Genomic DNA, 22,689 nt, shown 5'->3' on the forward strand with positions numbered 1-22,689 from the left:
ATATTTACCACTAGATGTCCTACATCTAGAAGAACACCTCACCATGTTCTGATATTTACCACTAGATGTCCTACATCTAGAAGAACACCTCACCATGTTCTGATATTTACCACTAGATGTCCTACATCTAGAAGAACACCTCACCATGTTCTGATATTTACCACTAGATGTCCTACATCTAGAAGAACACCTCACCATGTTCTGATATTTACCACTAGATGTCCTACATCTAGAAGAACACCTCACCATGTTCTGTTTTGACCAGGAAATACATAGATACATTAGAGTAGACTGTTGTATTGGCGCCTACATTACTTCCACTTTTACCCCCATGGTAATTTGAAATACATATTGGGTTGGAAATCGGATAGAGAGCAGTGCACTGTTTGATTGTTCAAGGCTTGTCATTTCTAAAATGTCCAGCTATGTTATTGGCGAAGAATTTAAATGGACATGATAACATCTCCGTCATGGCAAAGTGATGTAAGAATTCCAACATGGTGACCATGGAGCCTGTCAACTCAAGGCTGCTGGGTATCAGGCCTTTTCCGGTATCTTTAACCTGTCGTCCGCTTTGCCCTACCCGCGGATGACCTCCAGGGAACAACGTGTGTTTGTCTGTGCGTATGTGTGTGTGCGACCGCCCGCTATAAAAAACAAACAGTTATGTCCGTCACAATACCGCAGTATCCCGCTGAGCTAAAGCCTGCTTAGAGAGAGCATGTGCTTCACTGTTATTGAACTGTTTTGGTGTTAATGTGATGGGGGGGGGGGACACATTGCATGTCTTGTAGTCTATTTGTGTTGATGGCTTATGGACACCTGGTCAGTTCAGAGGGCTGCCAAAGAAAAGCTACCATGTGTATTCCATCACATATAGCTGGAGAGAGAGAGAGAGGGAAAGAGAGAGATATCTGAAGAGAGAGAGAGAGAGAGAGGGAAAGAGAGAGATATCTGAAGAGAGAGAGAGGGAAAGAGAGAGATATCTGAAGAGAGAGAGAGAGAAAGAGAGAGATATCTGAAGAGAGAGAGAGAGAGAGGGAGAGATATCTGAAGAGAGAGAGAGAGAGAGGGAAAGAGAGATCTGAAGAGAGAGAGAGAGGGAAAGAGAGAGAGAGAGAGAGGGAAAGAGAGAGATATCTGAAGAGAGAGAGAGAGAGAGGGAAAGAGAGAGATATCTGAAGAGAGAGAGAGAGAGAGGGAAAGAGAGATATCTGAAGAGAGAGAGAGAGAGAGAGAGAGGGGGAAAGAGAGATATCTGAAGAGAGAGAGAGAGAGAGGGAAAGAGAGAGATATCTGAAGAGAGAGAGAGAGAGAGAGAGAGAGAGAGAGAGAGATATCTGAAGAGAGAGAGAGAGCGGGAAAGAGAGAGATATCTGAAGAGAGAGAGAGAGAGAGAGAGGGGGAAAGAGAGAGATAGTGAGCTTAGGAGAACGCGAGAGGATGACATAAAGAGATGGAGAGAGGAGGGGGGAAAAAAGGATGAGCAACAGAGAGAGAGAGGGAAAAGACAGGGAAAGGGAGAGGTGGGTGGCAAAGCCTACAGCTTGGTATGAGAGGGGACAGTGGGGGTGCTCACTGCTCAGCGATGTGTTATGATTCTTCCCTCCTCCCTCTCCCTCGTTCTGGCTCTGTTGCCAAGGCTACCATATAGCCTCTTGCTGCATATACCTAGACGAGGCTGTCGCTTGTGGATCTTTCGCTCTCCTCCAGGAAACAAACAAAAGAAAACCTGTCACATACACTCTCTCTCACACACACACACACACACACACACTGATAAAGGAAAAAAGTATTTTCAGATTGCGTTGTGTCAAAGGGTTGAGCTGAGAGGGAGGAAGGATGGTAATGTGAAGAGAAACACAGGTAAGAAAGCTCTTCCAGACTGGACCATACGACTGGGTAATGACAGCCTAGAGCTACCACTACTCTCTCTCTCTCTCTCCCTCTCTCGCTCTCTTCCTCCTCTTTGCGAGACAACATGGAGTGAATATCAATGTTTACAGCTGGCAGCTGCGCTACTGACCGTAAAAGGTAGGGAGGGAGTCATGTTGTGTGCGAGTGTGTTTTCCTTCAACACTTATGCTTTGTTGCCTTCCAATCTAAGCATTGAATCTAGTACTGTTTTCATTGTATAATCTAGTGTTTGTCTCAGTAACTGTATTGTTTGGGTATGGGCATATCTTTTCCGAAACGAAAATATGCGAGTTACTGTAGAGAGATGCAACAGCTCCCGTCCCTGTGGGAATCATTACGGATGTTTTCATGCAGCTCTTCATCTCTCTGTACAGTTTGATCTCTCTGGCTCACTGTAGCGCTGTACGTGATATGAATGGTGTTTTGTCTCAGTATGAACGACTACCAAAGAATGAACATATTCTGTATACTTTGTAGTTAGATGTAGGCCTAATGTGGATGCAATCTTTCCTCATTGAGGAAGTGAGAGGTTGTAGATAAGGGTGCTTTATTTTCTGAGATGGCGAAGGATGATTCTTGGCTGCACACATCTCCGCAGTGTTGATTATTACATTTTGTTTACCAACTAACCATCCTTGGAGGAATTCATTTTATGTTTATTTATTGATCCATTTTTTTAACACACTGTTGTTGAATGTGTGTCTGTGTGCGTGTGCGTGTGCGTAGGATTTAAGCTGCTGAGGGAGGCATGTCTCTGTCTCTCATGACCATGTCTCCTGTTACTGTCCTATCATCACTTTCAGTAAGAGCTTCCTGCTCCTGCCTGTCATGTGAGCATTAACACAACACTGTCCGATACCTCCCGACCTCTAACCTCCTCACCCACTGTCTCAGCTGGAAGAAAACACCAAAGTGATAGGCAATTTCCTTATTTTCTATTTTATTTTCTCAGAAAGTCCTTTCAAATATAGTTCTCTTCTTCTCTTGCATGCCATCTGCTGTTTTCACTAGTTCAGATGTTGGCACCTCCGCCCCCAGAATTAATTGAGTTAGCTAGCTGGTGCACATAAGATTTGGTTCCGGGTGGTGCAATTATCCTTCTCCTAAACTCAATTTTACCTTTAGTTCTGACCTTGCACGCCGTAGTGTCTTTTAAAAAGAACAGGTGCAAAACTTTCCTAAGTGTGTGAGAGGCTTAGTTCATCTGGTCCTTGGAGAGCTCTTGGGCCTGTACTCACAAGGCTTAGTTCATCTGGTCCTTGGAGAGCTCTTGGGCCTGTACTCACAAGGCTTAGTTCATCTGGTCCTTGGAGAGCTCTTGGGCCTGTACTCACAAGGCTTAGTTCATCTGGTCCTTGGAGAGCTCTTGGGCCTGTACTCACACGGCTTAGTTCATCTGGTCCTTGGAGAGCTCTTGGCCCTGTACTCACAAGCTGTCTCATGCCTTATTCATACTAGTGCCAACCAGAACCATACTCAGCTGGTTTGGATATTTTCTTTTCAGTGTCCTTTCCAGCACGGTTCCAGCATCTATGGTGGATGCATAACCATGCATGCCCAGTACAGCTCAGCTTGGCTTGGACCGAATCAGGCATCAGAGTGCGAGTGTTGAACTAGCATCAGGCCCCCCCCCGGCCATATCATCTTATTCACTATGATTGTAAAAGGGCAAAACTGATCTTAGATCAGCACTCCTACTCTGTGCCGATTTGTGAATACAGGCCCCTGGTCTTCTCTCCTGGGACAAGGACGGTGTGAAGGTCTTTTATGCGAGGAGGGCTGTCTTTGATATCTATCTCTGTTTCTCCTAATCACACGTTATTAGGCGTATTGTATTATGTGATAGACCAGGAAGCCCGCGCAGAACCCATTCTAAAACGTTATTTTGATGAACGTACTGCGAAAACACATTAGTCCAGAAGCGTCGTTGAGGGGGTCATGTTCAACCATCTGAATTGTGATCGCAGAACGCTTAGCCGTAATGGCCGTCACTTTCCGCTGGGTTTTTTATCCTACTCAACGACAAATTATCTCCACTCTAATTTGTTTGTTTGTTCCAGTGTTTTTCGGGCTCAGAATGCATTAACTGTGGATGATCAACTGTTTACCGAGCCCACTAACCTGCCATATTCTAAAAGATGGTCAGACCGTCGCTGTCCTCCGCCGCTGTCGGTCTATTTCATAGAAGGATCTCAATCGGAAAAGTTTGATTTCCCCCCCCCCAAAAAAGAGCCCATTCAAAAGTTACCTGGGTGCTTCATGACTGAGGGTCTTTTACCTGCTTAGCGAAACCAAACGGCAAGAGGACCAAATAGAGAAACAAGGGGAACATGTCCCACTTATCGCCAGGAATCGCACAGCATATCCTTGGCCTTGTAGAGTAGATACCCAGTGCTGTTGCTACACATGGCTTGCTTACTGGGGTGTGGACTACTGATGGTAGCCTGGGTCTCTTACCAAATAGAGAAACAAGCAACATTGTTTGAAGCAGCAACCATTAGGTTACCAGGCTATACTGGGGCTCTTGTGCTTAGTGCTACATACTCTACTTTCTGATCAACACAATGTACTGTAGTCTTGAACTGGGATGAATGACTGAGCGAGTGCTGCCTTCAGGACCAAAAGAGGAGGGTGGTCTCACTGTTAGGACCAACATTAACGCCGAACAGAAATATCAACGCAACATGCAGTCATTTCAAAGACTTTAGTGAGCTACAGTTCATATAAGGAAATCAGTACATTTAAATACATTCATTAGACCCTAATCTATGTATTTCACATGACTGGGAATACAGATATGCATCTGTTGGTTACAGATGCCTTAAAAAAAGGTAGGGGAGTGGATCAGAAAACCAGTCAGTATCTGGTGTGACCACCATTTGCCTCATGCAGCGCGACACATCTCCTTCACATAGTTGATCAGGCTGTTGATTGTGGCCTGTGGAATATTGTCCCACTCCTCTTCAATGGCTGTGAGAAGTTGCTGGATATTGGCGGGAACTGGAACACGCTGTCGTACACGTCAATCCAGAGCATCCCAAACATGCTCAATGGGGGACATGTCTGGTGAGTATGCAGTCCATAGAAGAACTGAGATATTTTCAGCTTCCAGGAATTGTGTAGAGATCCTTGCAACATGGGGCCGTGCGTTATCATGCTGAAACATGAGGTGATGGCGGCGGATGAACGGCACGACAACGGACCTCAGGTATCTCTGTGCATTCATATTGCCATTGATTAAAATGCAATTGTGTTCGTTGTCCGTTGTCCGTAGCTTATGCCTGCCCATACCATAACCCTACAGCCACCATGGGGCACTCTGTTCACAATGTTGACATCAGTAAACACCATACCATAAGCCTACAGCCACCATGGGGCACTCTGTTCACAACGTTGACATCAGTCTGTCATCTTCCCGGTACAGTTGAAACCGGGATTTATCCGTGAAGAGCACACTTTTCCAGTATGCCAGAGGTCATTGAAAAGACGTTGGACATGGGTTATGGTAGAGAAATTAACATTCAATTCTCTGATAACAGCTCTGGTGGACATTCCTGCAGTCAGCATGCCAATTGCACGCTCCCTCAAAACATGAGACATCTGTGGCATGGTGTTGTGTGACAAAACTGCACATTTTAGAGTTGCCTTTTATTGTCCCCAACTCAAGGTGCACCTGTGTAATGATCATGCTGTTTAACCATCTTCTTGATATGCCACACCTGTCAGGTGGATGGATTATCTTGGCAAAGGATAAAGGCTCACTAACAGAAATGTAATCAAATTTGTGCACAGAAATTGAGAGAAAAACTTTATCTGAGATATTCTATTTCAGCTCATGAAACATGGGGCCGATACTTTACATGTTGCGTTTATATTTTTGTGCAGTATACATACTATTGTCTCAGTGGCATACCGTATACTGCACCTCGCGCTAAGCTTTTATACGGGTGTGTGTGTGTGTGCTGTATGCTCGTCATTACCATGGTTACTGAAACTCCAGCTTTACAGTGTTAGCGCTTCAAACAACCTTCACACAAAATAGTGCTGCTAGCCTCCTATTCATCCATCCACTCGTCTGTCCATCCACTCGTCTGTCCATCCACTCGTCTGTCCATCCACTCGTCTGTCCATCCACTCGTCTGTCCATCCACTCATCCGTCCATCCACTCATCCGTCCATCCACTCATCTGTCCATCCACTCGTCTGTCCATCCACTCGTCCGTCCTTCCACTCGTCCGTCCATCCACTCGTCCGTCCATCCACTCATCCGTCCATCCACTCATCCGTCCATCCACTCGTCTGTCCATCCACTCGTCTGTCCCTCCACTCGTCTGTCCCTCCATTCGTCTGTCCTTCCACTCGTCCGTCCATCCACTCGTCCGTCCATCCACTCGTCCGTCCATCCACTCGTCCGTCCATCCACTCATCTGTCCATCCACTCATCTGTCCATCCACTCGTCTGTCCATCCACTCGTCTGTCCCTCCACTCATCTGTCCATCCACTCATCCGTCCATACACTCGTCCGTCCTTCCACTCGTCCATCCATCCACTCGTCCGTCCATCCACTCATCTGTCCATCCACTCATCTGTCCATCCACTCGTCTGTCCATCCACTAGTCTGTCCTTCCACTCGTCCGTCCATCCACTCGTCTGTCCATCCGCTCATTCATACGTCCTTCTGCTCATCCATCCATCCATTGAGAGGAAGGACCTTTGTGAACTTAAACCATCACTTTCGATACAAACCCCTCAATGCTGCAACACGTGTGTGTGTGTGTGTGTGTGTGTGTGTGGTGTGTACGTACGTTGCCATGGCTACTGGCCAGCCCGACTGGCGTCATCACTTCAAACCCACCTTCGCATCGAGCGGAGAGAGAAAAGGACTGAAAGCAGCATCCCTCTGTTCAACACTCGCGCTCACACACACACACACACACACACACACACACACACACACACACACACACATGGTGTGGTCTCATATTCCACTGAGTTCACCACATTCATTCAGCAGTGCAGTAGAGGAGGAGGGAAAGGAGAAGAGGAATAAAGAGAGCTAAACTGAAGCACGCGGAGCCTACAGATTGGGCTGGGCCTGTCTGACTGTTTGATAGTCGGTCTGACTGTTTTGCTATGTCTGACTGTTTTCATGTGTCTAACTCTTTTGTCTGTGACTGACTGACTGGGTCTGGGCCTGGTTGGCGTGGTGAATGAGAGAACGAGAGAGAGAGATTTAGTTTAGTGGTTCACAGTTCACCTTCCATCTCCATCCTCCTCTAATCACATCCCAGCTGGTGACTGGCCAGAATGATACTCTGGTACATCTAGAGCTTACACTGGATTACTAATATCCTCTTCAAAAGGACCACTTTATTTTACTACCTGTTATATATTTGTGTAAAACCTTTTCTCTTCTTCCAGGACTGATTCATACAGCATGGCCAACAACTGGTGGTTGCCACAGGATACAGAATTTGACTTGATCATGTGATCTGTCCTCCTTCCTGTACCCTTAGACCTTCCAGAGGTAAGTCACCTGACCTCCTCAGACTTCCTCATTGGCTGGATGGACTCGGGCGATTCAATAACACAGCTGAAAAGTAAACAATGACCAAACTGTAAAGAGAATATGTTCAACAGCAGAATGTTTGAATTCGTGTCGGTAAGTATCTGAGGTGAAATAGGCTACAACTGGAAATCGACCTGGATTGTGACATTCTCGAACCTGGTTTAATGCTACTGTACATGTTGTGAGAATCTTAGTTTCGACGAGGAATCTTTTGTTCGACAGAAGAACAGGACGTACCGTACGGAGTGGTCCTATTGAATGGCGAGTTCTAATTTGTCATTCTGTGGCACCCTAGACATCCAGTCAGAGAGGACACTGTGTGAGGACAGCATGACTCTGACTGCCAACGTTGCTCCATATGATAGGGAATATTGTTATTCAGAGCTTTGATATAAAGCTCTGTGAGGGGTGTAAATGTTCCACAGACACACACAGCACAAATGTGTGTGTGTGTGTGTGTGCAATCAGGCGAATGAGCGGCACCCTTACTAATGGGGAAAGACAGATGAGTGGTACAGAAAAGGACTCTGAATAGACTGCTGATTGAAAGAAAGAAATAGATGAATAGTGTACATGTGTGTGTGTTTATGTGTTGTCAGTGGATGATTATGCCTGGGAAGGATGAGAGGCACTCTGTTGCCATGAAGATGGATGGAGCTGTAAACTCCTCCCCTGATTCATCCCTCCCTCTGCAATAGAGCTCACACACACACACGCACACACACACATGCACACACACACACACACACATGAGCACAATCCCAGTAAGACAAGAGGATTCAGAGATGCAAGCCACTCACACCTGAATAGGCCAGCAGAATAGACCGACACACACACACCAAGCACTTCAGGCTTAATGCGAGTAAAACACACACACCACATTATTGAACTGCAACAGGCTCATTTCCTGGATGGAGGTTTCGCAGGGAGGATTCATCTGCATTTGTGCAGATCATGGCGCCCATCACATTACTGTATTGTTGACCTACCTGTCTCCCCTCCTGTATTGTTTACCTACCTGTCTCCCCTCCTGTATTGTTGACCTACCTGCTCCCCTCCTGTATTGTTGACCTACTTGTCTCCCCTCCTGTATTGTTGACCTACTTGTCTCCCCTCCTGTATTGTTGACCTACTTGTCTCCCCTCCTGTATTGTTGACCTACTTGTCTCCCCTCCTGTATTGTTGACCTACCTGTTTCTCCTCCTGTATTGTTGACCTACTTGTCTCCCCTCCTGTATTGTTGACCTACTTGTCTCCCCTCCTGTATTGTTGACCTACTTGTCTCCCCTCCTGTATTGTTGACCTACTTGTCTCCCCTCCTGTATTGTTGACCTACTTATCTCCCCTCCTGTATTGTTGACCTACTGGTCTCCCCTCCTGTATTGTTGACCTACCTGTCTCCCCTGACTTGTCTCCCCTCCTGTATTGTTGACCTACCTGTTTCTCCTCCTGTATTGTTTACCTACCTGTCTCCCCTCCTGTATTGTTGACCTACTTGTCTCCCCTCCTGTATTGTTGACCTACTTGTCTCCCCTCCTGTATTGTTGACCTACCTGTCTCCCCTCCTGTATTGTTGACCTACCTGTCTCCCCTCCTGTATTGTTAACCTACCTGTTTCTCCTCCTGTATTGTTGACCTACTGTCTCCCCTCCTGTATTGTTTACCTACCCTCCTGTATTGTTGACCTACTTGTCTCCCCTCCTGTATTGTTGACCTACTTGTCTCCCCTCCTGTATTGTTGACCTACTTGTCTCCCCTCCTGTATTGTTGACCTACCTGGCCTCCTGTATTGTTGAGCTACTTGTCTCCCCTCCTGTATTGTTGACCACCTGTCTCCCCTCCTGTATTGTTAACCACCTGTCTCCCTCCTGTATTGTTGAACTACTTGTCTCCCTCCTGTATTGTTAACTACCTGTCTCCCCTCCTGTATTGTTGAACCTGCTCCCCTGGATTGTTGACTACCTGCTCCCCTCCTGTATTGTTGACCTACCTGTCTCCCCTCCTGTATTGTTGACCTACTTGTCTCCCCTCCTGTATTGTTGACCTACCTGTCTCCCCTCCTGTATTGTTGACCTACTTGTCTCCCCTCCTGTATTGTTGACCTACCTGGGCCCTCCTGTATTGTTGACCTACCTGTCTCCCCTCCTGTATTGTTGACCTACTTGAGCCCTCCTGTATTGTTGACCTACCTGTCTCCCTCCTGTATTGTTGACCTACCTGTCACCCCTCCTGTATTGTTGACCTACCTGCTCCCCTCCTGTATTGTTGACCTACCTGTCTCCCCTCCTGTATTGTTAACCTACCTGTCTCCCCTCCTTGTCTCAGGGGCATCATGACCAGACGACTGAGCAGCTCGACTCGTTCCCAGACGGAGGACTCCGTCTTCCTAAAGCCAGACGAAGACCCCATATGGCTGGATGACCCTCCAACGACAGACGGCGACCCCTCTCAACCAGGAGATGGCCCCCCAGGCCTTGATGAACCCCCAGGACCAGGGACAGGTCCCCCAGGGCCCCAGAGACACCCAGAGGAACTGTGGAGGGACAAGTTTTACACCATCGTCATGGGGATGCACTGGTGTGCCGTGTTCTGCACAATTTCCCAAATCACGGTGGGTCAGCTGAGATGCTCCCGACCTTATTAACAACAGGGCACTAAGGCAAAGGGTTGTAGAAACAACAGGGCACTAAGGCAAAGGGTTGTAGAAACAACAGGGCACTAAGGCAAAGGGTTGTAGAAACAACAGGGCACTAAGGCAAAGGGTTGTAGAAACAACAGGGTACTAAGGCAAAGGGTTGTAGAAACAACAGGGCACTAAGGCAAAGGGTTGTAGAAACAACAGGGCACTAAGGCAAAGGGTTGTAGAAACAACAGGGCACTAAGGCAAAGGGTTGTAGAAACAACAGGGCGCTAAGGCAAAGGGTTGTAGAAACAACAGGGCGCTAAGGCAAAGGGTTGTAGAAACAACAGGGCGCTAAGGCAAAGGATTGTAGAAACAACAGGGCACTAAGGCAAAGGGTTGTAGAAACAACAGGGCACTAAGGCAAAGGGTTGTAGAAACAACAGGGCACTAAGGCAAAGGGTTGTAGAAACAACAGAGCACTAAGGCAAAGGGTTGTAGAAACAACAGGGCACTAAGGCAAAGGGTTGTAGAAACAACAGGGCACTAAGGCAAAGGGTTGTAGAAACAACAGAGCACTAAGGCAAAGGGTTGTAGAAACAACAGGGCGCTAAGGCAAAGGGTTGTAGAAACAACAGAGCACTAAGGCAAAGGGTTGTAGAAACAACAGGGCGCTAAGGCAAAGGGTTGTAGAAACAACAGGGCACTAAGGCAAAGGGTTGTAGAAACAACAGGGCACTAAGGCAAAGGGTTGTAGAAACAACAGGGCACTAAGGCAAAGGGTTGTAGAAACAACAGGGTGCTAAGGCAAAGGGTTGTAGAAAATGGTTCATAAATTCCAATGGACGTGCAACCACAGTTCGAAAAGGCCTAGCTGTGAAAGTACCTGTTCTTGTCAGAAACAAAAAGATATTATTCGACTTCACCGGGGTGGCAGGTAGCCTAGTGGTTAGAGTGTTGGGCCAAGGGTTGCTGGATCGAATCCCCGAGCTGACAAGGTAAAAACTTGAGCAGGCAGTTAACCCACTGTTCCCCGGTAGGCTGTTATTTTCAATAAGAATTTGTTCTTATCTGACTCTCCTAGTTAAATAAAGGGTATCTACTGGTTTGCTACGTGTCGGAGCAGATCAACGTTCCTTCTGATATATATATATTATATACAATATTGCCCATCTTGTTTCCTAAGTGAATGAACAAGAAAATATCCAGGCCTTTTTTGTAGGATACTGTCTGTTTATGATGTGTTTATGCTGGGAAAAAAGACAGGTGTGAAATTAGCACTTATGCAAAAGTCTAGGTGAATGAGGGCCTTATTATGATATATTATGATATACTGAAGTCCGTCACTCTACATATTCGTTATGTTATTAAGACCTCGTGTGTGTCTGCTCCTTAAAATTGCACGTAGCCTACTTTGCTTGTAAATATCCCTTGCTATCTGTTGTTTTTAAGTATGTGATTTAATTTGTATGTATTGTGGTTGCTGCAAAATGGCCTCATTGAGAACAGTCTGAATCCAATCCTCCCCGCAGGGTTATTGGGCCTTCTTCCTGGTGGATGGTAATGGGCTTTTCTCAGCCTTCTACAAATCCCTGCAGCTCCTAGACTTCTACCTGGGCGTCCTCCTATCATTCAACCCTGTGTTTGGAGTGGACGTGAGTAATTGGACCCACCGGTATACTGACATTGCAACACAACACAAGCCTATAAGGTGGTGGCATGCAGAGGAAAGTTTAGGGAAAGGACTGTCAACTGTAGTTGACATTACACAAAGTGTTGTTTTTTGGGGACTTGCCAGTTCATAGTGTTTGGAGAGAAAAAATATCCTGGCTAGATTACAAATTTAGGACATAGCATTCACTCATTTCCACATGTAAAGCAGAGACCCTATGATTGATTGCAAACTCTAATGCTTGACCAGTGGAGGCTGCTGAGGGGAGGATGGCTCACAATAATGGATGGAATGGGGCAAATGAAATGGCATCAAACACATGGCAACCATGTGTTCAATGTATTTGATAACATTCCACCTACTCTCCAGCTGTCACCACAAGCCCGTCCTACCAAATGAAGGTGCCGCCAACCTGCCCTGGGCAACATATTGCTCTCTGGTGTTTTTCTGGCTTCGGTGGCTTTGTGTTGTGTACAAGTCAGTTACTGACGTGCTGTCATGTGTCTTGTTTTGTCTGATACTGATGTGTTGATGCGTCTGTCTTGGTCCAGGTCTCTCTTTGAAAAATAAAAAAATAAATATACAGTGCCTTGCGAAAGTATTCGGCCCCCTTGAACTTTGCGACCTTTTGCCACATTTCAGGCTTCAAACATAAAGATATAAAACTGTATTTTTTTGTGAAGAATCAACAACAAGTGGGACACAATCATGAAGTGGAACGACATTTATTGGATATTTCAAACTTTTTTAACAAATCAAAAACTGAAAAATTGGGCGTGCAAAATTATTCAGCCCCTTTACTTTCAGTGCAGCAAACTCTCTCCAGAAGTTCAGTGAGGATCTCTGAATGATCTCGCAAGGCACTGTATATCCCAATGAGACTAAAGGTTAAATAAATAAAAAATATGAAAATAAATGTTACCGGTATGTATGTCCCACATCCTCTCTCTGTGCGTCTGTTAAACAGTCCCTGTGCGTGATGGCGGAGGTGGAGAAAACCAATCACTACTGGGTCCTCCAGGCCACCGAAGGCATTGGCATGGCTATCATTGTCTTCATGGTAGGTACCTCTCACACACACCCTGATGAACGCTGCGGTGTGCTTTGCACAGAGCCGGGTGGCCCTGTACGCTAAAGCAAGTTGCGTAGGGTTCCGCAAATTACGCAAGGGCCCGCCTCCCCCTCGTGTCAAAGCGGGTGTGAATGTTTACAACGCGGGTGAGAGGGTGAAGCGTAACTATCCTTCTGGTCACAAAAAGAGAAGAAGAAGAAGAAGGAAAAACACCACGAGAGTGAATTACGGGAACAGGTAAACTTGTGTTCTCTCCTCTCCAAGTTTGATGTCCGCAAATAACAGTAACGTTAGGTTGCAGTGCATCTCTCTCTCTTGTCTGTCTGTCTCGCTAACCTAGCTGGGCAGTGCATCTCTTGGTCTGTCTGTGTCTTGCTTGCTAGCCAGCCACTTCCAGGGCTTTGTTCTGTGACTTTGTGCCTGACGAAAGTGAGAGTGAAACACAACTATTTATTACGTTTGATAAACGCCGACAGGCAACGGTGTTTACAAAGCGCAGCTCGAAAAAGATAACCGCGTCGCGCGTGAACATGCGTTCATACCCTTTGCGCGGGCTCGAAATGAAACTCACGCTTTCCAACAGCAACCTCTGTGTGGGACCAGTCCAGACAATATATGGGTGTGATGGCACATCATTTTAAAACAAGACGATGATTATCTAGTCTCTCAGTCAAGGTTTATTTACAACTCTGGACTAATGCAAGATGGAAAGCAATGAATTGATACTGACTATTGATTTATATATTGAATTTAAAATGTTGATTAGCTGGACATACTGGGCATGACGGATCTCTCAGTAAATAATAACCATCAAGTATTATGCCAAGCCATAGTATAAATAGCATTTTATATTTGAAAATGTATAAAAGGAAATCTGGGGGAGCCAGTTTGAATGGGCCTGATGCAGCTGATAAAATTAATAATAGTAATGTTATCCATAATTTACAGGTGCTATGCTTATTTTTGTCAGTAGAGGAGATACTGGATCATCATCCAGTACAAGCACAAGCTCAGTTGATCCACATTCAGCCTCAGACAGTACTAACACAGACCCAATACAGCCAGCTTCAGCAAATACTAACACAGACCCAATACAGCCGTCTTCAGCAAGTACTAACACAGACCCAGGTGAAGTACAGGCAGCCTCAGCCAGTACTAGCACAACCAGAGGTGTTCAGCCAGCATCAGATACAAGCAGCTCAGACCCGACTAGAACAGTTGCATCTCCACCAAATAACCCAGCAGATTGGGCCCCAGTCTCAACAGACTTTATGACGACTGAGTCAGTGCGCATTCAAACCAGGACTGGATTTATTTATTTTTTACCCTAAACACAATTCTAGAAGAGGTTTCCATTAAGGCGTATTACAGAGACAGCTGTCAAATGGGGAAAAGATTACCAGGAGCTGGCTTTTTTGTTGTTGCTGAAAGAAAGAGATGGTGGGATGTCCTTACACGTTTCATAAGTATCACCCAGTCTCTGGCTAAAAGAAGCCTAGCATTCAGGGTTCATCAGACAAAACTCTTCCAACCAGGTAATGGAAACTTCCTAAAAGAGGTTGAATTACTGGGCAAAATTTGACCCCGTTATGGAAAATCATCTCAGCAAAATGAAAGATGGCGAGACACATGCTCATTACCCGGGGAAGCGCACAAAGAATGAGCTGATACAGATTGTGAGTGACACGATTCTGGAAGCAATAGTGACTCAAGTAAGAGACTCCAAGTACTTCTCCATTATCTTGGACTGTACACCTGGCATTAGTCGCCAGGAGCAAATGTCCATTATACTGAGAAGCGTGGCTTTAAAGGGAAAGCCAGAGATCAAGGAGCACTTCCTCTGCTTTGTGAACGTTGAGGTTACACTGTCATCGTAGATAAGCTGAACGAGCGGAAGATTCCATTTGAAGATGGCAGAGGGCAATGATAATGGGGCCAACATGAAGGCCAAGCACCAAGGAGTACAAGCCAGACTGCTCCCCAAAACATCCCAGAGCCGTGTTGGTCTCATGTGAAGCACATACTCTAAACCTTGTCATCGCAGATGCTGCCAAATCTTCAAAAGATGCAGTTGGTTTTTTGGGGGGGGGCACACAAAGATGGGAGTGTTTTGAAGAAAGACGTGAACATAACTGTGAAGTCAAGGTGGGACACACGATGGGAGAGTAGGCTCCAAAGTGTTCATGCGATCAGGTATCAGGCTTCAACGATCCTGTGGCCAAAGTGGAGGCACGAACACTTGCAGAGGAAGTTGTGTCCTACCGCTTCTTGATTTGCTGTGTCGTATGTTGTGAGATACTGACAATGACAAAACAAGGTGAACAACTCCTCCAATCCGCCTCAATGCAGTTGGATTTCGCAGTGAATTTCATCTCAAATGCAAAGGCCTCCCTCACTACATACCGGGAAACTGGATTCTCTGAGGCCCAGACAACAGCCAAAAGCATTTGTGAAGAAATGGATGTGGAGGCTGTTCTGAACGAGAAGAGACTGAGCAACAGTGAAAGGCATTTCAGCTATGAGGCTCCTGATGAACCAGTGACTGATGCATTGAAAAACCTTGAAGTCAACTACTTCAACATGGTGGCCGACTCTTTCAACCAGGTGAAAACCGAATATGGAGTGCTGCTGAACTTCAGCACTGCCTCTCAGATGTCCAGTGAATCTTTAAAGGCTCACTGCTTGGAGGTTGAAAACACTTTATCCTTCAGAGATGACCGTGACATCAGTGGAATGGATCCGGCACACGAGATTCAGGATTGACCTGATCTGCCATCAGATAAGATGACTGCCTTTGAGATGCTTTCCTTTCTCTCTGTGAGGAAAAAGCTGGAGGAACTCTTTCCTAGCCTTTGGACGGCCCGAAGAATTGCAGTCACCCTACCGGTAACGGTAGCATAGGCAGAGAGGAGCTTCTCAAAATGAAAGCTCATCAAAAGCTACCCGAGGTCTTGCGTGTCACAGGAACGTTTGAGTGGTCTGGTTATCATGACGTGGGGAAACACATGTCCTGTGATGACATCATTGATGATTCTGCCTCAAGAATGTGCAGGAGAGGAATTTTTTTGATGGTAAGATTTTAAGTCAAACATTCAAATGTTTACACACTTAGTAGCACTTAAGATTGTGTGGCAAAGAAGTGCGTTTGTGTAAATGACTGCTTAACTAACTATGTGACGTACTTTCTCATTTTCCTCCAGGCAGTCCAGATAGACTGGTGCCCATGCTGATGCTGAAAATGGCCGTCATTGAAAATAAGAATTTGTTCTTAACTGACTTGCCTAGTTAAATAAAGGTTAATAAATAAATAGCTGCACCCATTCCAAAAGCTTATCTTTACATTGTATAGCTAAAGCGAATTGTATAATATTGTATAATATTGTGAGGACTGGACTAATTACCAGGCAGCAGAGCCCAAAGCTCAGTGTTATATTTCATTATTTTCTACAATTTCTCATTTATTTCATGTTAAGTGAATATTATCTTAAGATTCTATAGAAAATGTTCTATTTAATAAATATTGTCTGTTTATACCTCATTCTGTTCTGTATAGGTCCAATTATTCTTAGACCGACAGATGGAGCAAACTGTTTTAAAGGAGGGAGGATTGTAGTGGGATCACTGGGGTGCCGGTTGTGACTGTGTGGCAACGACAAATGGTTTACATGGCTCACAGGGTCAAGTAGGAGGGCCCCTTAGCAGATTTTTTGCTTAGGGCCCGAGGGTGGTCAGGACCGGCTCTGGCTTTTGCAAGTGTTCATTTTTACATTTACAGTTTGGTCATTTAGCAGATGCTCTTGTCCAGAGCGACCTACAGCCATTGCATTAAACTAAGGTTGGTTTCTAAAAGAAAACCAGGTCACAGCCAGTCAAACGTTTGTCACCATTACTGAGAGTGTTGTTGTAGTTAAGGATACATTGGTCTTCAAGGGATTTCGTATTTGTATCAAGATACCTTTTGATGTATCTTTGCCGAATTCTGGCAAATTCCAAGTACTTTTACTGTAATATTCACGGTAACTTACCACCAGCTTCCTATAAATTACTGTCATATCAGAGCAACGATACAGTACAATACTGTAAAATGTGCCTACTATACTGTAAGAGTAAATGCTACTGTAATCATAATGTTGGTATTTTACTGTAATTACATGGGATTGGTGCAAGCAGGTTGGCTATTAGGTATTTTTCTATTACAGAATGTTTATGAATATTTGGTGTTTTATATCACTTGCACTTCTAGAGGCCTAAACAAAGGCTTCCAAACCAAAAGGACTTGGCAGTAAAGGTTTAAATGTCCTGAACAGTCATTCTGAAAAGTACTTTTTCTCTAATGTCTAAAAAGTTTGAAAAGACCGGCTGAGTGGGCGGGGAGCTTATATTCAGGAGCTCGCCTTGACTGACAGCTCGTTGAAACGCCAAGCAACTTGGATTCAGTGAGCGGTGTTGCAGTAAAATGATCTCAAGCTAATTGAGTGATACACCAAGCAACTCAAACAACATTGAAATTGCATCTATGATATCAAAAAAATGTTTTTATACAACTCTTGTTTGGCATGTCTCTTGTGATACGGTTCACAGCAGCACTTACGGATGTGTTGCCTTGCCAACGCCCCCCCTTTGGTTCCATGCTGACGGAAGACCTTGCTAGCCAGTAACTAGCTAATACCAGATGAGGATGAAAGGGGTAACATATGTATCTTTGCCATAGATTAATAGTGTAAACCTTTAATTATATTTGCTGACACCTTACACTCACATTTTGGCACTAGTAGAGTAGCTATCTAGCTATATAAACCACGTCCCTCTGCAAAAACAACTTCTCCGATGTTGGTTACAAGATGCTACTTATTTAAATGATGTAAGAGTATATTAGTGTATGAAAACGAAAGTTAAGGTGATGTCACCTTGTCCCTTAATAATGAATCTAAATGTTTGACATGGGGAAGGGGACCAGTAACTTTCAAATCAAACTTGATCAATGTAGAAGCAACAGTCATTTTCAAACTTTGGTCATCCTACTTTGATCTGGTTTCCTTCAAATATCATCGTATTTCATGACAACATGATTTTGACTGTTCGTGATCTTTAAGACTTGCTGCCACTGATCTGTCCCGAATCATGATTCTCGAGTCAGTAGAAAGAGGAAGGATAAAATAAGGAATCGTTCGCTAACTGAACATCACCTATCATCACATCTACACGCTCTCTTCCTCTCACATTTTAACAGCTGTTTGTGACCAGACTAAAAAAATCTCTCCAAGCCAAACCTTCATACCATAACCGCTAACCGCTACACACAGCCCTTAATCATTGTCACCGTATTAGCTAACATCATAGTCAACATAGCTACTATAACTAATGGGTTAGTAAACCCACAACTCCAATCCATGTGTACAGCAAGCAGGTTAGCAGTTACACTGGCAATAAATGACTATAACCGAAAGCTTACATCGACTTGGAAGAATTGGAGTGTTAGCCAGCTAGCGAACATAAATGGCATTCCTTTCTGAGTCAGGTTGTTGATTAGGCTAAATTAGCTGCATTAGCTAAATGAAAGTGAAAGGGAAAAAATACAACTAAATGTCTCTCTCTTATTTAAGAAATGTATTTGTTCAAAACTCAACTATTTTCTTTTTCTCTCTTTGAGTCAACTACTCACTTAATTTTATGCACTGCAGTGCTAGCTAGCTGTAGCTTATCCTTTCAGTACTAGATTCATTCTCTGATCCTTTGATTGGTTGGACAACATGTCAGGTCGTGCAGCAATGGCTCTGATAGGGTTGGAAGACGTCCTCCGGAAGTCGTCATAATTACTGTGTAAGTCTATAGAAGAGGGTGAGAACCACGAGCCCCCTAGGTTTTGTATTGAAGTCAATGTACTCAGAGGAGGACTGCTCTTTCTATGGCATAGACTGACCAGGTGAAAGCTATGATCCCTTATTGATATCAATTGAGACATGGATTGTTGTATGTGTGCCATTCAGAGGGTGAATGGGCAAGAAAAACATTGAAGTGCCTTTGAACAGGGTATGGTAGTAGGTGCCAGGTGCACCAGAATTAAGGCTGTTCTGAGGGGAAAAGGGGGTGCAACTCAATATTAGGAAGGTGTTCCTAATGTTTTGTACACTCAATTTATTTAGTATAGTTTTATCTAAAAATTATTTTTAAAATTAATGTTTCACAATTGACATTTTGCTGAAATTCACTGAGTTGAATGATCCTCCTCTGAGGAACCTCCACTGCTATACAGATTGTTCCTATCTTCACTTGCTATAACAAACAGCTGTTTAGGGGGTAGGGTTGTTATGGCTGAGCTCACTGCAAATTCAATACTGGTCAGATCCTTATCCTCACTCGGATCAATGGCATGTAAGTACTTGGTACCATCAGGACCTACATGTATATCATCTTTCCTAATACGTTCCTCATATCAAAGTCAGTTGGCCAGGTCATGCTCTTAATAACCTCTTGGGCATTTTAAACCTTCTGCATTTATAATTTTCAAAGATAAGGATACAAATGGTTTAAATCGAAACGACACATTTTTTACACAAAAATCTTCTTTTGAAAATCTATATAAATCCGAATTCAACAACAGTTGGACTGATACTACAGCCTTCTTAGACTCAGTAACCCTGAGCAACTATCAGCCGACGAAAAAAAGAACCACTAAACATAGAAATCACCCCAAAAAGAAACATTAGACATTGTTAAAATGTTAGCGCGGAGAAAAGCACCAGGTAAGGACAGCTGTCCCATAGATTTTTATTTGACATTCAGGGACAAAGTTGCGCCCCATTTACAAAAATGACTACACACACACGTCACTCAATTCAGTGCTTCTGAATTCCATGTGTCAAACAGTTCTTTAAGTTTTATATTAAAACCGAGAGAATACTACAGCATATTATAGCATATATATATATATATATATATATATATATATATATTTATAGCATATAGCACAGACCCATAAGTTTAATAAAATTACGACAAGAAAACAACAAAATGCAACAGAATGGCAAAAGTCTTACCAGACTTGATACACATGAATCAAACGGGGTTGATTTAAAAATAGACACAAGAACATGTTTCAGTATAATGCAATACGCTAAAAAACAAGATGGAGATTCATCAATAATGGCTGTTGATGCCGAAAAGGCTTTAGACCGTCTTCAATGGCCTTTTCTAAGAAAAAAGTGTGGAAGCCTTCAATTTTCCAGCGTAAATAATACATGACATAACTTTCTGGAATTTTCCTAGCTGCTTAAAGGCACAGTCAACTTAGTGTATGTAAACTTCTGACCCAGTGGAATTGTGAGACAGTTAATTATCAGTGAAATAATCTGTCTGTTAACAATTGTTGGAAAAATGACTTGTGTCATGCACAAAGTAGATGTCCAAAACTACAGTTTGTTAACAAGACATTTGTGGAGTGGTTGAGAAACAAGTTTTAATGACTCCAACCTAAGTGTATGTAAACGTCTGACTTCAACTGTAAATATGTTTTTGTGTTCTAAAAATTACTAAAACATCATAAACAAATAAACAACATACCCTTTTCATGAACTGAACTGAGATGCTGTGATTGTTGGTTATCTGTTTACCGGAACCATAAAAAACAGATGCCTTATTTACATAAGTATTCAGACCCTTTGCTATGGGACTCGAAATTGAGCTCAGGCGCATCCTGTTTGCATTGAACTTCCTTGAGATGTTTCTACAACTTTATTGGAGTCCACCTGTGGTAAATTCAATTTTGGAAAGGCACACATCTGTCTATATAAGGTCCCACAGTTGACAGTGCATGTCAGAGCAAAAACCAAGCTATGAGGTTGAAGGAATTGTCTGTAGAGCTCCGAGACAGGATTGTGTCGAGGCACAGATCTGGGGAAGGGAACCAACAAATGTCTGCAGTATTGAAGGTCCCCAAGAACACAGTGGCCTCCATCATTCTTAAATGTAAGAAATTTGGAACAACCCAAGACTCTTCCTAGAGATGGCCGCCCAGCCAAACTGAGCAATCGGGGGAGATGGGCCTTGATCAGGGAGGTGGACAAGAACCCGATGGTCACTCTGAGCTTTAGAGTTCCTCTGCGAAGATGGGAGAACCATCCAGAAGGACAACCATCTCTGCAACACTCCACCAATCAGGCCTTTATGGTAGAGTGGTCAGACTGTAGCCACTCATCAGTAAAAGGCACATGACAGCCCGCATGGAGTTTGCCAAAGGCACCTAAAGGAATCTCAGACCATGAGAAACAAGATTCTCTGGTCTGATGAAACCAAGATTAAACTCCTTGACCTGAATGCCAAGCGTCACGTCTGGAGGAAACCTGGCACCATCCCTACGTTGAAGCATGGTGGTGGCAACATCATGCTGTGGAGATGTTTTTCAGTGGCAGGGACTAGGAGACTAGTCAGGATCGAGGAAAAGATGTAAAGTACAGAGAGATCCATGATGGAAACATGCTCCAGAGCACTCAGGCCCTCAGACTGGGGCAAAGGTCCACCTTCCAACAGGAAAACAACCCTAAGCACACGTCCAAGACCACACAGGAGTGGCTTTATGGACAAGTCTCAATGTCCTTGAGTGGCCCAGCCAGAGCCCGGACTTGAATCAGATCTAAAATCTCTGGAGAGACCTGAAAATAGCTATGCAGCGACACACCCATCCAACCCTTACAGAGCTTGGGAGGATTTGCAGAGAAGAATGGGAGAAACTCCCCAAACACAGGTGTGCCCAGCTTACCCAGGAGGACTCAAGGTGGTTATTGCTGCCAAATGTGCTTCAACAAAGGACTGAGTAAAGGGTCTGAATACTTATGTAAATGTGACATTTCAGTTTTTATTTTTAATACATTTGCAAATATTTAAAAAAAAAAACATTTTGCATTATGGGATATTTTATGTAAATTGATGGGGGGGGGATTCAAAGGGTCTCTATACTTTCCGAATGCACTGTTACATAGCTCAGAGAATCTGGGGGGGGGGGGATTCAAAGGGTCTCTATACTTTCCGAATGCACTGTTACATAGCTCAGAGATACTGGGGGGGGATTCAAAGGGTCTCTATACTTTCCGAATGCACTGTTACATAGCTCAGAGAATCTGGCCCCAGTCTCTATTGTTTTCCTCTCTGTCTTGGTCTTTGCTTGTGTCCACCTACTTCCTTTTGTGAACTTCATTCTGACGTTGCAGTACATGGTTGTCCGTCCAGTGCACGGCGGCGTAATGGCTCTCTTCACCCCCCATTTGTTGCAACCTGTGGGTGCTTGACCTGGATCTGTGTTGTTGAACAGATGACAAGATGGTGGTGAAATTCCAAGTAGGCCACATGAGTTAAAGACATGACACGAACAAAAAAACTTCTCTAATAAACGTTTCTGGTAGAATGACATTGAAAATCAACACAGGGCCTGAAAAGCCTGGCAATAAAGTAGCCAACTTATAGCTATGATATATTATCGATGTGCACTTAGTAGTTAGTTGGAGAAAATGCTAGACAAGATGATGAATGCTTTTGCAGAGGAGACACAAGCAACTCTGTAATCATAAACACGTACCATGTTCATCCTGACAAAGTAACTTCTTGGTCTGTTCTTGCTGCAATGGCCTCTGGGAAAGGTGGCTGTGTCTTGTCGTTCGACTGTCCATTGATGAGCTCATTTATCGTAGAACTCAGCTTTGTGTTCATAGTATGCTGTCTTTCCCAAACGTCTATGGCAGTGGCCAAGTCCTGGGTTTGAGATCATCTGTGGCCAAGTCCTGGGTTTGAGATCATCTGTGGCCAAGTCCTGGGTTTGAGATCATCTGTGGCCAAGTCCTGGGTTTGA

At 44.3% G+C, this 22,689-nt stretch overlaps 1 protein-coding gene across 1 annotated transcript in view; it reads left to right on the forward strand.

The window, feature by feature from the left end:
* Positions 1 to 1,595: 1,595 nt before the first annotated feature.
* Positions 1,596 to 22,689, forward strand: part of LOC112218233 (tyrosine-protein phosphatase non-receptor type 5-like) — a 29,171-nt gene continuing 8,077 nt past the window's right edge. Inside the window, exons 1-5 of the mRNA XM_042301239.1 lie at positions 1,596 to 1,866; positions 7,340 to 7,445; positions 9,813 to 10,098; positions 11,640 to 11,762; positions 12,747 to 12,839. Of these exons, the coding sequence (XP_042157173.1) occupies positions 9,820 to 10,098; positions 11,640 to 11,762; positions 12,747 to 12,839 (495 nt within the window). The 5' untranslated portion in view covers positions 1,596 to 1,866; positions 7,340 to 7,445; positions 9,813 to 9,819. The remainder of the gene's footprint in view (positions 1,867 to 7,339; positions 7,446 to 9,812; positions 10,099 to 11,639; positions 11,763 to 12,746; positions 12,840 to 22,689) is intronic.

This window comes from Oncorhynchus tshawytscha, linkage group LG19, assembly GCF_018296145.1.
Source record: "Oncorhynchus tshawytscha isolate Ot180627B linkage group LG19, Otsh_v2.0, whole genome shotgun sequence".
NCBI lineage: Eukaryota > Metazoa > Chordata > Actinopteri > Salmoniformes > Salmonidae > Oncorhynchus > Oncorhynchus tshawytscha.